Source organism: Carlito syrichta, unplaced genomic scaffold (genome assembly GCF_000164805.1).
Source record: "Carlito syrichta isolate Samal-C Ts95f unplaced genomic scaffold, Tarsius_syrichta-2.0.1 Scaffold308491, whole genome shotgun sequence".
Taxonomy (NCBI): domain Eukaryota; kingdom Metazoa; phylum Chordata; class Mammalia; order Primates; family Tarsiidae; genus Carlito; species Carlito syrichta.
Window position 1 is genome coordinate 816,494 of NW_007252587.1, and position 17,831 is coordinate 834,324.

Below are 17,831 nucleotides of genomic sequence, written 5' to 3' on the forward strand. Positions count from 1 at the left end.
TAAGCATTAGTCATGTGCATCATACGTGTTTTTCTTCAGTTTTTACCTTCCTTTAAACTCTCATCCACTACAATGACATAATTCTAGGTTTCCCTTCCCCTATTCCCTAACAGAAGTTGAATGAACAAGTTAACTATGTTTTGTTTGTTTGTTTTTTTAAGTCAGAGTCTTACTCAGTCGCCCAGGCTGCAGTGCAGTGGCACGCTGATGTCCACTGCAGCCTCGACCTGCTGGGCTCAGGCAATCCTTCTGCCTCTAGTTCCATGTACTACCAAGCCTGGCTAATTTTTTTATTTATTGCAGAGACAATGTCTCGCCAAGTTGCCTAGGCTGGTCTCAACCTCTGGGCTCCGGCAATCCTCTTGCCTCTGCCTCCCAAAGTACTGGGATTACAGGCATGAGACACTGAGTTCAGCTGAACAAGTTAACTTTGGAAAATTTTCACTAGCATGTCACAATAATACACATCAGAAAGACATTCAAATCAATAACCAAATGAAAAGCACAAGAACAAACAACTCTCCCAAATCCTTTTGTCAGATAATAATAAACTTATGGAAGGCACTTTACCTTGTTCATTGAGTGCCTGAGTTGGGTCCTTCAAGAGGGCAGCGTATTTATGCAGAAGGTTGACCATCACCTCCAGAAGGCCCACCTCTCGGAACACATCTTTAAATATGTAGTCATGTCTTGTAAACTTAAGGAGCGTTTTCATTGCAATAATGCTACAGTGGTAAGAAGAGCTAGATTTCAAGAGGATACTAACACTAATAAGTTCTTTACAAGGGATATAATTTAAGCTAAAAACAACAAACTCCAGCATCTCAAAGTACTTGTTTTGGACTTCTGGGAGTTTAGAAATCTTCTCTGCAAACTGTGACAGTGTATGCTGTGACTCCAGGATGAAATAATTGGCATTGTCAGCCATATAAATATTTGTGATGGCATCAAGAATGATTTGGGCAAGGAAGCTGGTTTTTGCTTTTAAAAATGCATTCTGAAGAACTGCAAATGCCTGGATGTTTCTCACACTGTGACCTAAAATAGAAAACAAAACCACAGAAGTAGGTGCTATGTGATATCTTAATCATGACAAACTAGTCTGTTGAAACACAACAGGAATTAATCAACTATTTACTAAGAAAATAGCCCATCTTCACAAAGGTCTTATTTTTCTTCATCACGTTCAAATCATTTACTTAAAACCACTGGTTAAACATTAATGCGTCATTATAAATATTTCAATTCAATAAGAACATAGGTCAGGCCGGGTGCTATGGCTCTCATCTCTAATCCCAGTACTCTGGGAGGCACAGGTGGAAGAATGACTTGAAACCACAAGCTCAAGACCTACAAAGTATAGTAAGAGTTCCTCTCTACAAAAATACCAAAAAAATTAGTTGGGTGTGGTGGCATGCACCTGTAGTCCCAGCGGCTAGGGAGGCTGCAGTGGAAGGATTGCTTGAGTTCAGAAGATAGAGGATGAAGTGAGTCAAGATTGCATCACTGCACTCTGTCCTGGGTGAGAGTGAGGCCCAGTCAAAAAAAAAAAATAGTAAGAGACTGTTTTACAGAGAATGAAAGTGTATTATATAGAATCATACTTCAGAGTTTGAAATTATGTGGTTGTATTTTATTATCTGTAAGATTGCCCTTGGCTACAGTCACCTCTCAATTTGAAAAGAACTTGAAGCTGCCTGAGGGTATCAAGAATGAAGCAGGAAAATAGGAGGAAAAAAAAAAATCTAAGCTCCAATTTTCCTTTATAATTACAACACTATAATTTTCATATATTTTTAAGTCAGAAATTTGTTTTTAAGCTAAAAGTGCAATTTCTTTATGTAAGCATTTGTTAAAGCAATTACGATCAGCTACTAATTACAATTTTAAATCTCTGCTTTTCAAAAACATCAATTAGAAAAAACAAAAAAGTTATACATTGCTTTTATGAGTCAAATTAGTGAGAATTTAAAAAAAGTTAACATAGAAAGTTACATCTGAAGAAGATGAAAAGAAGTAGTCTGCCTCTAAAAATTGTCCCTAGGTCAACAACTATTAGGACTGTGACATTTGCAAGGGTGACCAAAAAATTAACATAGAGCCTTAGAGAATAAATTGGATTTTCGAAAGAGGGTAAATGCAAAACTACAAAAAATATTAAATGAATTAGAAAGATTGTTCAGAAATCTTGGCTTGGACATTTCTGAAAAACACCAAGTGTTGTTTTTTTTTTTAACAAATCTTCAGCTACATATATTTTTTCTGGGGCTTTTTGTTTATAACATATAAATTTATTTCATGTATGGTAAATGCCAAACTACTGTCTTATTTCCAGTGTCTACTGTTCTATCTAAGGCTGTTTTTCAGTCATCTACAGATAATAAAAAGTAGAGATGTCCTCAAAATAATAATCAACATTTTAGCAGTCTTTTTTCAATAGTTGACTTGAGCATTAAATTAATATGGAAATCCAAAGGATCTGAATAGCCAAAATGATTTTGAAAAGAAAGAAAAAAATTGGGCAACTCAAATGACCTGATTTAAGACTTACTATAAAAATACAGTAAAGACAGGGTAGTACTGACTTATGGACAGATACACAGATCAATTAAACAGAATTTAGAAAGAATTCCCATATGGAAAAAAACCCTTACTTCCTATCCTATAACAATTAATGTAAAAAGTATCATAGGCTGGGAGCAATGGCTCAAGCCTATAATCCCAGCTCTTTGGGAGGCCGAGGCGAGAGGAGTACCTGAGCTCAGGGGTTCAAGACCAGCCTGGGCAACTTGGTGAAACCTCATCTCTATAATAAATCAACAAATAAACCTGACATGGTAGTGCACACCTGTGGTTCCAGCTACTTGGAAGGCTGAGGTGGAAGGATTGCCTGAGCCCAGCAGGTCAAGGCTGCGGTGGTCATGAGCATGCCACTGCTCCAGCCTAGGTGACAGAGTGAGACTCCGACTCAAAAAACAAAAGTATCACAGACCCCAAGGTAGAAGTTAAAACATGAAACATTGGAGAAAGAAAACATTAGAAAAAGAAAACATTGGAGAAGACCTTTGTAAATTTGGACTAGGTAAAGATTTCTTCAATAGAAGAAAATAAAATATTAAAAAATTGAACTTCATAAAAATTAAAAACTTTCAATCTTCAAAAGATGTTGGTAAGAAAAGACAAGTCAAGACTAGGAGAACATACAAAATATACAAGGAGGGACCCCCAAACCCCAGAATTTATTAAAATTGTGTATTTATTCTTACATGTTTAAACTTCTGTCACCTTCAAAGTATTCTTTGTGTGATACAAAACACCTATCGAGATGCTACTCATGCTCAAAACAGATTTGAACTGGTCAATTTGGATGCCTTTTAGTGCTTCTGCCATTTTTTGTTTCAAATCTTCCACATGGGTAAAACGTTTCCCTTTGAGGACATTTTTCATCCATAAAAACCAAAAAAAACAATCGCTAGGGGCGAGACTGGGTGAATAGGGAGGGTGGGGAATGGGGGGGTCATGCTGTTTTATGGTAAAAAAACTTCTGAACACTCAGCCAGTGTGGGCAGGTGTGCTGTCATTGTGAAAGAACCAGTCACCTGTTTGCCACAACTCGTGACTTTTCTTCCACAAATCATGACACAACCTTCTCAAAACTTCCATATAACAACTTTGGTTGACCATTTGATCCAGAGGAAAAAATTCTGAGTATACTACAACGGGCTCGCCCTCCAAAAGATAATTTCATTTCTTTTTTGGGGGGTGGGGGCAACCTCCTCTTATAGTAAAGAATAAAAGACTGAAAAAGGACTTATCAAGAATATCCAAAGGATTCTTATAACCCAAAAATAAATAAATAAATAAATCAAAAATTAAAAAACACCATCTTTATAAAAGTATGGGCACAGAGATCTGAACCTAAGTAAAGAAGATGGTGACTAAGCACAGGAAAAACTGCTATCTTCATTAGTCACTTAGAAAAATTCTAAAACAATTGGATATTATTACACATTCACAATAATGACTAGAGTTAAAAAGACTAATGGTTCTAAGTGTTACTGAGGACATCAAGCAACTAGAACTTTCATACATTGCTGATGTGAATAGTGTGGCAATTTCTCATAAAGTTAAACATACACAAACCATATGACCTAGCAATTCCACTGGCCTATATTTACCCCAAAGAAATGAAAACCTATATCCACAGAAAGATTTGTTTTTTATGAATGTCCCTCATAGTTTTACTTAATGATGGTAAAATCAATGTCTATACACTGGTGAATACATACACAAATTGTGGAATATCTAAAAGTGAACTACTATCCAGGATTAAAAATGGATCAGGCTTCTGATGCATGCAATAACATGGATAAATTTCCCAAGTATCACAATATTCCTCCCTTATCCATGGTTTTGCTTTTAGTTACCCATGGTCAACCAAATTTAGAAAATATTACATACAATAAAATATAGAGGGGGTGAGGAGAGTATACACATTCATATAACTTTTATTATAGTATATGCCATAATTATTCTATTTAATTAATATTGTTGCTAATCTCTTGCTGTACCTAAATTATAAATATAACTTTCAACTTTATCATAGGTATGTACATACAGGAAAAAACATAGCATATACTATACAGGGTTTGGTACTATGTTTGGTTTCGGGCATCCCCTGGGTGTCTTAGAACACATCCTTCAAGGTTAAAGGTTGACTACTATTCTCTAAGTGAAAAAATCCAGACATAAAACAACTATATATTGTAGGATTCCAGCTTATGAACTTCTAGAAAGGGCAAAACTAAAGCAGATTGGGCAAGGGTAGAGGGGGAAGGACTGACTGCAAAAGAAACTTCTTAGAAGGATAGGAATAACTCAACATTGTGATCATGATGATAATTACACAACCATGCATGTTTGTCAATACTGATCCAGTTCAACACTTAAATGTATAGATTTTAAAGAACACAAATTATACTCTAATACTGCTGGCAAAAATAAAAGACAACAGGATCCAGTCATGTATATGGAATCCAGCAATCTCCTTGGTTTCTAGCAATAAAGCTGAAAGTAGGCCAGGGGAAAGAGGAAATTTTGAGTCACACAGGAAACACAAAACGATGTGGCTTGACCCATTCATTTTATAGACTATTACACCAATTTTTCTGAAGAAGAAATAGATGTGTAGGAAAGTCAGGTCACTTATGATTATATAAATTCTGATTCTTAGGACAACATCCTTTCTAGTTAACCTTGCTTTCATAGACATGTCACTGGATTCTCACAACAACCCCAAGAGGTGCTGGGTTACATAATTACTATCCCTGTTTAGAGGAGACAAAACCTGGCCATGACATATGCAGAAGACTGATTTTGCTACATTAATTCTCTTATTACAAATTTACACTACTGCAACTGGCTTTTATGCCAATTTGAAGATTGGATTGATGAACCAAATGACACAACAATAAAGCACAAAATAGGAAGTACACTGCTAAGCTATTTTTATATTAACTCATAGTAAGCGTTAAATGTGGAATGCTCAAGCAGGAGTCTATAAATTAGGAGTTTTTTGAGACTTCCATTTTTTTTTAATAGCAAGTAAAATAAATAAAATGAAACTTTGATCCACTCAGGGAAATGTGTGAACTTTATACTTACTGAACAGAGTTTAATAGGTTCTATACAAGTTTAAAGGGTTGTATACAACTTATGCACTAAAGATACATCATATCACACTGAGTTTGACCCCATCTCTTTTCACTGATTCAAAAACTGTTGACTTTTATGTCATCAAATGTATAGATACATACTGTGAAATTTATATAACCAGACATGTTGGCATTTTTTTGCTGGTTAAATTTTATATGGAAATATTACCCTATTGAATACTTAGCAAGTAACAATCATGTGAAACAAACAATTAGAGGCCTCTAGGCTCTGGTTATTTCAAAATAGTTATTGTGCATTTTTAGAAAGATAAATAAACAATAAAACCAGCCTGCATAATTACGAAGTTAAATATTCTTAAGATCCAAATATTTGGAAATCTAGACTATAAAATTTATTCTCTGACCTGAATGAAATAATGTAGCTCCTCTGTACTTAAATTTGTTTAGTTTTAAATAAAATACAAGCATTGCTACTTCAGCTCTCCATAAATAGCTGGCCCTCAGTATTCGTGGGCTCTATCTGTGGATTCAACCAAACATGAATGAAAATTATTCGAGAAAAAATAAGGACTGGTTGCATCCATAGTGAACACGTACAGACCTTTTTTCTTGTCATTATTGCCTAAATAATACAGTATAATAACTATTTACATAGCATTTACATTGTATTAGTTATTATAAGTAATCTATAAATAATTTAAAGTATATGGGAAGATATGTATAGGTTACATACAAACACTATACCATTTTATATAAGGGATTTGAGCATCTGTGGATTTTGGTATCTGCAGAAGTCCTGGAACAAACACCCCATGGCTATGGAGGGATGACTGTACATCTAATGGGTACAGAGATTAGAATGTGAATTAAGTTCCATCCATGTAATGTAGAAATGCACAAAGTGAGCCGGCCATGATGGCTCACACCTGTAATCCCAGTACTTTGGGAAGTGGAGGTGAGAGGATTGCCTGAGCCCAGGGGTTCGAGGTCAGCCTGGGTACCTTGGCAAGACCTTGTCTCTACAATAAATCATAATAAACAAAATTAGCCAGGCATGGTGGTGTGCACTTATGGTTCCAGCTACTTGGAAGGCTAAGGTGGATCGCCTGAGCCTAGCAGGTTGAGGCTACGGTGGCCATGAGCGTGGCACTGCACTCCAGCGTGGGCAACAGAATGAGCCATGGACTTCAAAAAAGAAATGCACAGAGTTCCAACACTCAAAAGAAGTAAGTTTGGATTATTAAATTACACTCAAAAGAAGTAAGTTTGGATTATTAAATTGCTTCCATATTAAAAGATAAATATTATAATATAAAACTCCTAATCTGATTTTATGATTGTTTACAATATTATTCTTAAGTAGTTGATCTGCTCGATTAAAGATTGTTGTTACTCAAGAAATTCTTATATGGACTTCAACCATAAAAAGCACAAGGTTTAATGAAAAACAATATATTACTTTTATACGAGTAGTATAAACAAAAAGTAACATACCAAAGAAAGACAAATTTATTGTTTTTCTATTTCTCCGAGTAGCTAAGAATGGAAAAACACATACACACAAGACTCACCTTTGCCTGCAGGCTGAGGTACTGCAAATCCAGGCAATAAAAAGGGTGCTCCTGTGGTAATACCAGCTGGTTTTAGTTCATTGACACCATATGTTGTTAGGGAAGTTATCAGATTAACCAGATCTTTCAAGGCATCTTTGGATTCTGCCTCTTTTGCTTGCTCCAATCTAGAATAGTATGATTTAGAAAATATTTGTCCTCTTTTTTATATTCTCAATTTAATACAAAAAGTATTTTACAATTTTATATGCAGTAAGTAAATGTATAAAGTATGCCGAGACGTTCTGAAGAACCCTGGGGTCATTAGGAAATTATCTTTTGACTATGGCTTTACTGAAAACACAAAACAGAGTGTGACAAATCTTTTCCAAAGAATAAGATCTACTGTTCTTTTTCCTCTTAACAAGTAATTATGTTCATTAGGAAGCACAAAAGTAGGAAACAAGAAAAAGAATGCTTAGCTTCACACTTTTAACATTCCGATACCTTTTTTAAACTTGTCTTTTTTAATATGAAATGTTTATTTTTTACAATATTTATTCTCATCATGTACAGAATCATGTAACTTTTTTTTTTTCCATTTACCAGTCCTGTAGGCATGCTTCTCCATATTGGTATGAGATTTCTACAGATGTCTCAATGGTCATGTATAGCCAACCACAGGTTTGGGGATGAAGAGGTGGGACAGCTAGCAGAATACACAAGCACTGACATACAGAAAATTCTGTCTACATGTAGGATTATATTTACATTTTCATGATATTTATGTTTATATTTAGGATCAATAACCATAAATAAAATTATTGTGCCATAGTATTAACATTTTTGACGCCCTTAATATCTTTCAACCTTTGTGTTCTCAAAGGATTACACCAATTAGCACCCCACTAGTAATGTCAAGTGGTTATTTAATCAGATTTCATAGGTCTTCTTTTATAAATTAGGAGACAGATATAAAATTATATTCTTGGGGATTGTCTAATATCAATTAATAGCTACATAGTTCAACTGTTATTAGAAATAAGGAGTTTAAAGCCCTGTGTGCTGGTGCACGCCTATAGTCTCGGCTACTTGTGAGAGTGAGGTGGGAAGATCACTTGGGCCCAGGAGGTAGAAGCAAAACCAGCCTGGGCACAAGACCCCATCTCTTAGGGTGAAAAAAAAGGAAAGAAATAAGGAATTTACAAAATAGGGCTGTCTCATAATAAATCAACTGGTTTAAAAGTAACTAATGGACTAGAAATAGCTAGTGGGGGAATGATAAGTATCTTCTTCCCCATACAATCTGTAAACAGCCTCTAAGTCTATGCATTCCCTACCAGAAATGGAAAAGGGGTTAGGGGTTAGTGAGACAATTTTGGAATGACTCCTTTGTTTTAGATAGATATTTGTAAGGTTTCATTACATCTACATAATTACTCTTAACTACATTAACAAAAACATCAGATGTACTATAAAATAAGGATAACTAAAAATATACCTAAGCAAGAAAAGTTTATACTTTAGGAACACGTTCATTAGTTCGTCTAAACTCTCTCTCTCAAGCATTAAAGAAAAGGAGATTTGTAGTTCATCTCTAACCTCTGACTCTAACAAATTTGTGACCCACATTTGCCAATTTAATTCTAAACTCACTTTTTCTTCTCTGTTGGCAGAATAGGAATAACAAAGAATAAAGTCAAATATACGTTAAATAAGTGTTTCATCCATTACTTTTCCCCCAACCCCAAATTATTGCTTCCTTTGATAAAATATACTGAGTAGACATTTGAAATACATTCTTAAATTGTGGGATTTTACCTAAGCAAGAGATCACAAAGAAAATTATATCCTTGCCATATCCGAAAGTCATCCAAAAGCGTTTGGGAAACATCACTGGAATCTTTGAGAAAACAAGAAAGTCCAGCAAACATTTCAACAATTTCTAGGGGAGACAGGTCATCTGATTGTTGCATATTCTGAACACATGTAGATAAGCATTCTTTCTCTGTAAGAATAATGAAAATTAAAATTCTGTATTATTTATACCAGTTGCTTAAAAAAATGTCTTCACTCTTAACTGGTGTTTAATGAAACATTAAATTTTAATGTATCTGCAAAATACTATGAGACAATACTGTAACCTGGTGTTTAATAAAACATTAAATTTTAATGTGTCTGTAAAATACTATGAAACACATTCTAAAAGTAAATATAAGAGTCAAATCATTACGAAAGTATTGCTTCTAAGCAGCAAACAAAGGGTAATACAGAAGTGTGCTGAAAAAAGATGGTGTGTATTATATGCACATGTAATTTTTTACATTATATTTTGATGTTTTATCATTAAAAAATGATTGGCTACTGCCAAATGACATTTTTGATCTTTTATACTGATATAATAGCAAGATGAAAAAAAGAGAAAAAATATCTTCTAAGTTTAAGAAGACTATTCCAGTAAGTGAGTAAAGTTTTAAATTAGAATATAGACTGATGAGATAAAGAAATACTTCAGAAAAAAAAAAATTTTTTTTTTGAGTGGACTCTTACTCTGTCGCCCAGGCTGGAGTGCAGTGGCACGCTCAAGGCCACTGCAGCCTTGATCTGCTGGACTTAGGCGATTCTTCCACCTCAGTCTTCCAAGTAGCTGGAACTACAGGTGCGCACTACCACACCCAGTTTATTTTTCTTATTTATTGTAGAGACGAGGTCTCACCAAGTTGCCCAGGTAGGTCTTGAATCCCCAGGCCCAGGCAATTCTCTTGCCTCAGCCTCCCAAAGTGCTGGGATTACAGGCTGAGTCACCATACCCAGCTAAAAAAAATTTAAATTACATTTGTACAATATATTACTAGTTTCAACATTATATTAAATTAAAGAAGACTCCTTGTTTTGTCTTTAATGAAATTTATTTGTAAAAAGAAACCTGGTATCATATAACAAAAACTGAGATTTAACATAGAAATGGAAAAAAACAAACATTTTAAAACTGATTCATGTATTAGGTTTCAGATATATCATTTAATAAATGTAAGTGAATAAACAGTTGTATTAATTATTTTGAAAGTTTCAAGAACATAATACACAGATCTCAACTTACAATCGCTTGATTTGAGATTTTTGTATTTTATGATGATACAAAAGCGACATATATTTAGTAGAAACTGTGCTTCAAGTACCATACAATTATTCTGTTTTTCACTTTCAGATCAGTTTCAACACTTTATTATAAAACAGGCTTTGTCTTAGATGATTTTACCCAATCTTAGGCTAATGTAAGTGTTCTGAGCACATTCAAGGTAGGTTAGACTAAGGTATGAAGTTCAACATGTTAGGAGTACTAAATGCATTCTCAATGGTATTTTCAACTAACAATGGGTTTATCGGGATGTAATCCCATTGTAAATCAAGGGGCATCTGAACATGTATCAAAAAAGTTGATTGAGATGCTAAATCAATTATCTTCTAAACAGATATTTTAAAGGATGTTGAATATTATACGTAAGTTAAAACAGATAATTTCTCCTTATCGCTGATAAACAATCCACCTAATTCTGTCTATGCTGTTTCAGACAGATTATCACCTGGCTACTTTTGCAATATCTTCACAAAGACTTGGAATTATAGCATATCAAAAAAATTCACTTATTTTCAGTAAAAGAAGAGAAAATAGGCTATGATCTAAACTTACATTATAATTGAGCATTTACACAACAATGCAATTATTTTAACTAATAAATATCTGCTGTTTGGAAATAATGATTTTTTTTTTTTTTACATTTGAAAGGCCTCACAATTTCTTTTTTTTAAATTTCCTTTCTCTTGGTAAATTTACTTTTTATTTTAGGGGACACGCTTTAGAAAATAGAGAGTTAATAACAAATCTGTCACCAAATGAAGAAAAGTGGAAGAAATTCAGAACACTGAAGGTAAATATACAAAGAGATACTCACCATGAATATACTTCACTACGTTGACACTAAGACCGTGACGGGATATGGTCATCAAGACTTCTCCGGCACTCTTTCTCCAGGGAAGGTTATAGGGAGGGCACCAAGAGGTTATTGCACTGAATAAAAGCTGGAGATCATCCTTCTGAGCCAGCTCTTCCGCTGGAGAAACGAAACTGCACAGTTTCACTAAGATCTATTAAAAACAACAACAGCAACAGTATACAAGCAAAAAATTTAATAATTTGATTTTTAAAATAGCAAATGAACTAGATAGATGTCTCTCAAAAGAAGATATATAAATAGCCAACAGGTACACGACAATCTGCTCAATATCACTAATCATTGAGAAAATGCAAATCAAAACCACAAGCTATTATCTCATGCCAAAAAGAATGGTGATCATCAAAAAGACAAAAAAAAAAAAAGGCTGCTGAGGACACAGAAAAAGAAGTCATAGACACTGTTGGTGGGAATGTAAACTAGTACAGCCATTTTGGAAAACAGTATGAAGGATCCTCAGAACACTGAAAACAGAACTTCCCATCTAGCAATCCTATACTGGGTATATATCCTAAGGAAAAGAAGTCAGTGTGATGAAGAGACAGCTTACATCCCCATGAGTCCCATGTTTGCCGCAGCACTATTCACAATAGTTAAAATTTGGAATTAAACTAAGTGCCCATCAACAGCTCCATAAATAAAGAAAATGTGAAATATGTACACAATCAAATACTACTTAGCCATAAAAAAAGAACAAAATTCTGCCATTTGTGACACCATGGATGGTCTTGGAGGACATTATGTTAAGGAAAATAAGCCAAGAATGAAAGGTAAATATCTCATGATCTCATTCATATGTGGAAACTAAAAAGGTTGATCTCATAGAATAGAGAGTTGAATAGTAGTTACTAGAGGAGGGGAGTGGGAGAGTGTATAACCAAAGGTTGGTTAATGGACACAAAAGTACAGCTGGATAAAGGAGTGAGTTTTAGTGTTCTACAGCACTGTAGGGTGGCTTAGTAAAAGCAATTTAATGTATATTTTCAAATAGCTAGAAGAGCAGATTTTGGATGCTCCCAACACAAAAAAAATGATAAATGTTTGAGGTGCCAGACAGGCTAATTACCAAATTTGACCATTACAGATCATATACATGTATCAAAACATCACATCATATGTATAATTGTGCCAGTTAAAAATAGTAATAAAATGAACAAAAACCACAAAAGTATGCATAAGTGAATAAATGGTTGAGGCAAGGAAAGAGCTAGAAGAGGACTATATCTGAACACTATTAAAAAGTTCAGAGTGAACCCTGAGCGATGCCAATGAAACCACAATGATTAGTACCATTAGACAACATTAAAAAAAGACACCTATAATTTAGAAGTGTCTTATGTTAAGAAAGTAAACCAGCCTATTTATAGCAGTTTATTTTTTAAAAAAACATTTACTGTCCTCTCCTCACCATATTTTTGCATGTCTTGGCTTGAAAGGGGATAAAAGAGCATTACCTTTCAAAGTCAACATTTTATTTTTCTAATTTAGTTCTTTAAACCTTAGTTTGCCACAGGTGAAGTGTAATTTTCTTCTTCAAAAAGAAAGTTTCAGAGAGATAAGTAAAAAGAGATCTTCAAAACTACCATTATATTCAAATTGTCTCAATTTTCTACACAAGTATATTAGAGTAATACAAATCATCTTCATTTGAAAGTATTTAAAATTATATCTAGTTACAAAAAAATCTTCTGAAATCTGGCTTTCAAAGAAGACTCAAGACTCTTAAGCTCTGGAATGAGAACTTACTCCTTAACTATGATATGCAAAATATACACAACTCCAGTGTTCTCAGCATTACAAGCCTGCTACTTTAGGAATTCAGCAATGGTTTCTGCCCTCAATGGATGCTTTTTTAAAATTCCAGTTCAGGACCAAGAAAAGTTAACTTTTCTTCTCTTTGCTTAATTTTCTCTTCTAAATATTTTTTAAAATATAGAATAGGCATAAAATAATTATGACACAATTTTATTCACTTGAAAAACGAGTGCTTCAAGAAATTTGAGTATTTCAACATCAGTGGGATAATTGCTAGACAGAAAGAGATATTTGAAATATCGTGTTTTGCCTGAGAAATGTAGGTCTTCCTTTTCCTATTTCCTTCCATACAAAAACTTGCTTAGAAACAAAAGCTTTTAAGTTACAGCTGCCAAATATCATAAAGAAAGAAAAGATTAAGAATTCAGAAAAACAACAAAATATTTATAAAGTTAGTAAATATGGCACCCTTCCCTACCAAATTCTTGGAGAAACTGTTGTATACTAAATGTCCATTAATATATGTAAGATGTCTATCCTTTATCATGTGCAAATACAGTTAAGTGCAACAAAAAGGTAGATAACTCAGTAGTGTATTATTGATTTTATTTTTTGTTGGTTCTGACATTGCCTTATGTGATTAGAGGTACTGAAGTCATTTCCCTAATTAAGAATATAGAAAGCAAACCCTTAAATAATAAAATGCTTTTTTCCAAATCAAATCTCTGTTCCTAAAAAAAACTGAATTTAATGATCCCTTGAATCTGTCGACTCCTAAGATAATTGGTTCTTAATCTTTATAGGAAAAAGGATTCTTACAAATAATCTAGCATAATCCTTCCATTTTATGGAATAGAAAGCTGAAGAGTCTATTTCACATTCCTCTTCTGCCCCTACACTAACCACTTGTATTTTTAGGGACTGTTACAAAGTCCAACAAAGTATGGCAGAGCAATAACTGGCCACATCAACAGAAAAATGAAAGCCTGCATGAAGCAGTACCAAATGCTAAGGTCCCAGGGAACCATCTGTCACAATGCAAACATAGGGATTTCATCTATCATAAAACATTTAATAAGCTTGTCTCAACTGGCTTTCTAGACAAATGATGAAAACAATATCCAGGCTGTGGCGAGGAAATAAAACAAAGAAAGTGACGTGCCACAAGGAGCACTGAACTAGGAGTTAGGAGAACTAAGTTCTCATCACTGCCACCCACCTGCTGTGGATTATATACATAAATATCAGTTTCCACAGTTGTAAATGAGGAGTTTGGTTTAAATTGTCTTTTGAATTCCTTTTGGCCTTAATATTCAGTGACTCCAGTGTGCTAAAATGAATCCCATGTTATTGGAAAGTCAGCACTCATTGCTTTTTAATAAGGAACATTTTTTTTTTAAGTTTTAAAAGAAAACTGCGATATTTATTTAAGTATTAGAATATAAAACGCTGTTCCATTTATTGCCCAAAGCATTAACTGGTTCTTTAGAGGGGCTTTATTGAAATGAAGCTGCTATTTTAATCAACAAAGGCAAACCCACTATATTCATTAGCAGTATCTTCAAGCAGTTTTAATTTCCATGTAATTTATTCCTTCATTTCTTCTCATTGTTTTTCTCATCCAACTAATTGAAGAATCAGATAAATCTCAATCATAATCCTTTTCTATCATTTGCTCACATAATCATTTTGGGGAAAACAAAAACTGAAATCATTGGCGTTATCTTGCACATTTAGATATACGATGAGAGATGTTTACCACAAGCACAAAGGTATCTAATAAATCAAGTGTTCGATAAATATTTGTTGATTTAGTATTTTACTTGATAATCCCATTCTTTTACTCTCTAGCATCCCTACAAAGCAGAGTAATGCTTGCAGTAAACACTCCAATAACACGAGTGAGCATACAACCATGAGTCTACCTGGCCCCACTATATCTACCCCAATCCACACTCTCACGGTGGTGGATGGCAGCAACAGCAGTAATTATAGTTACTTTTCTTTAACATCTACTATGTGTTCAGCAAAGAACGATAGCTTGACATGTTATTTCATTTAAACCTCACACAAATTCTTTAGGTAGGCACCATTTTCATTTTAAAGGTGAGAAATCTGCATCTTAGGTTATTTAACTTCGGAGAACTAGATCCAAATGAACTGTTGCTAACTTTTTACTGTGGTAAGACAACTCACAATGTTTACCTTCTTAACCAATTTAAGTGTGCAGTAAAGTAGTGTTAGCTATATGCACAAGGTTCTGCAACAGATCTCCAGAACTTTCTCATCTTGCAAAATGGAAACTCTATTCCCACTGAACAATAATTCCCTTTTCCTCTTTCCCCTCAGTCCCTAGTGCCAACATTCCACCCTCTGTTCTAATTGTACTACTACTACATTAGATACTACATATAAGTGGAATCAAGTAGTACTGTCTTTTTGTTTCAAACACTCTTTTTATACTATAATAGACAGACCAATAAACAAAACCGTATTCTAAATGTTTGTAGGTTGCTTGTTTTGACAACTTTCCCCCCAAGAAAGGATACCAGGTATGATGATATATTCCTAGGCTAGCTAACAGAGGTCTGTTAACCCATGATACTATTAAAAGAACAGTGGGAAAGAACAGCTTTACAGGCAGGGTAGAGGAGGTAGCAGCAGCCACTAAAATAAACTGTCTTTACAAGTTAAATATTTATAGGCTAGGGACTTCCTGTATATAAACAGCTACTAAGTATAATTTCTTGACATTATAAGAAATATTACCCAAGTCTTATCATAACTTTCAAAAGAGTTTTCTTTGCTTAGTTTGTTTTAGAGGTATTACTGATACATCAAATACAATCTTAACAGCTGGATCTGTTCAAAGAAATTTGCTAATGTCTCACTCAAATATTCCTGAAAAAATTATTTCAATATTCTTTCTGCAAATTCAATGAACATGACAATTATATAAGATAAAGTCAGATTATAATAAACAGGATGAAATACCATAAACATTAAAACAGGTAGAACATCCATATAATGAAGTATACTGAATTCACTTTAAATAGAGCTGAACAGATGACCATGCAAACAGTATCTCCATACCTGGACAAAAACTTTCTGGAGTAGTCCTCGACGCTCTGCTAGAGGTAGCTCATTCTGTGCACCTCCAACTGCCTCAGGCACATGTGGAAGGTCAAAAAACAGATATAAACATTTAACCAGGGTGGAAGGCACTGACATTGTAGTCATGCAGTCCACGGTTTTCTGGAAAACAAATCAACAAATAAGTGAATAGATAGATAGACAGAACTACAATAGATACAGCTGAATAATTCACAAATGTGAAATAAAAAATTATATACCAAGATAACTTTTTTAATGCATGTAAAAATTTTAAAATGACTCCATGATGAGAAATACTCAAATTCCCCTTTGGAAAAATTTGCTTTAACAAAATATTGAGATTGGGTTTGTTCATTATATATAGTAAATCATTTATTAAATTTAATATTTATTTATTTATTAAAACCCAGAATGTTTCAAAGAACATAAGCTTTAGAATTTAGAAAAACAGGCACTTAATAACTATGAATTTCAGCAAACTATTTAATTTTCCTAGGATTTGCTTTCCTCTCTTATGAAAACAGTTAAAATGTTACATACAATACTATAAGAAAGAGATTGGCAGTAGTGGGAAACTGCCAGGGGAGGAGGAGTGGGATTGGCAGTTGAGAGAAACTGCCAGGGGAGGGAGGGGCATACCTCATCAACAAGGGTATCTGCATAATGAACATTTTATACCTAACCCTGAATCATACCTCACATTTTTGTATATTCATAGTTGCTTTATTATGATTTTTAATCTGTATTCTTTTTATTTTTTTTCGGGGAGGGGTCAGAGTCTTACTATGTCACCCAGGCTGGAGTACAGTGGTACACTCACGGCCACCACAGCCTTGACCTGCTGGGCTCAGGAAATTCTTCTGCCTCAGCCTTCCAAGTAGCTGAAACCACAGGTAGTGCCACCATGCCTGGCTAATTTTTTAATTTATCAAAGACACAAGTTCAGACCAAGTTGCCCAGGATGGTCTTGAACCTCTGGGCTGAGGCAATCCTCTTGCCTCAGTCTCCCAAAGTACTGGGATTACAGGTGTAAACCACCACGCCTGGCCCTAATCTGTACTCTTATTGTAGATTTGGTGGCTGGAAAGACGAGAGATATAACTATCACTGACACAAACGTCTCTATATTATTCTCAAAGATTTCCACAAGAAGTTCGAGATCTTCTTACAGTAAACATTTCAACATTGTTAAGAAGTATAATATTCATCAAAATTTTCCATGGTGCAGTTTAGAAAAGCTTTCCCACACTAGATATCAACAGGCTGTCATTATTTGCTAATTGACTCATTTGCTTTCTCATCAACATTTTTAAGTGCCTAGGAATGTCAGGCAGTGTGTTGGGAGCTAGGCATGCAAACATCTCTGCCCTTCAGAATATTATGGTCCATTTAAATCAAAGCAACTGTGATTTAAGTCTAACAATGCTGGTACATACAGGCTGATAAAAAAGGGACTAATCAACACTGCCAGGAATAGAGCAGAAAAGTATAAGGAATCAAAATAAGAAGGGAAAGAGCACCCAGAAAATACATAGGAGGTTAAGCCATATCATACAGTAATTTTGAGGACTCGTGGTCCAAAAATGCTTATTCCTGAAAAGTTACAATAACAATGGCTAATCTTTAATTATTGTTTATTACATAGCAGACCTAAGGTCAAGCATTTTATATACAGTATCTCTCTATTCCTCAAGTCAACCTATGAAGTAGATACTATTACTGTA

At 34.3% G+C, this 17,831-nt stretch overlaps 1 protein-coding gene across 1 annotated transcript in view; it reads right to left on the bottom strand.

Annotated features, from left to right (window-relative positions):
- WDFY3 (WD repeat and FYVE domain containing 3) overlaps positions 1 to 17,831 on the bottom strand; it is a 257,771-nt gene that overhangs the window by 143,027 nt on the left and 96,913 nt on the right. The window contains exons 5-9 of the mRNA XM_008065474.2: positions 16,087 to 16,248; positions 11,179 to 11,371; positions 9,047 to 9,233; positions 7,247 to 7,413; positions 571 to 1,038 (exon numbers count right to left, since the gene is read on the bottom strand). Of these exons, the coding sequence (XP_008063665.1) occupies positions 571 to 1,038; positions 7,247 to 7,413; positions 9,047 to 9,233; positions 11,179 to 11,371; positions 16,087 to 16,248 (1,177 nt within the window). The remainder of the gene's footprint in view (positions 1 to 570; positions 1,039 to 7,246; positions 7,414 to 9,046; positions 9,234 to 11,178; positions 11,372 to 16,086; positions 16,249 to 17,831) is intronic.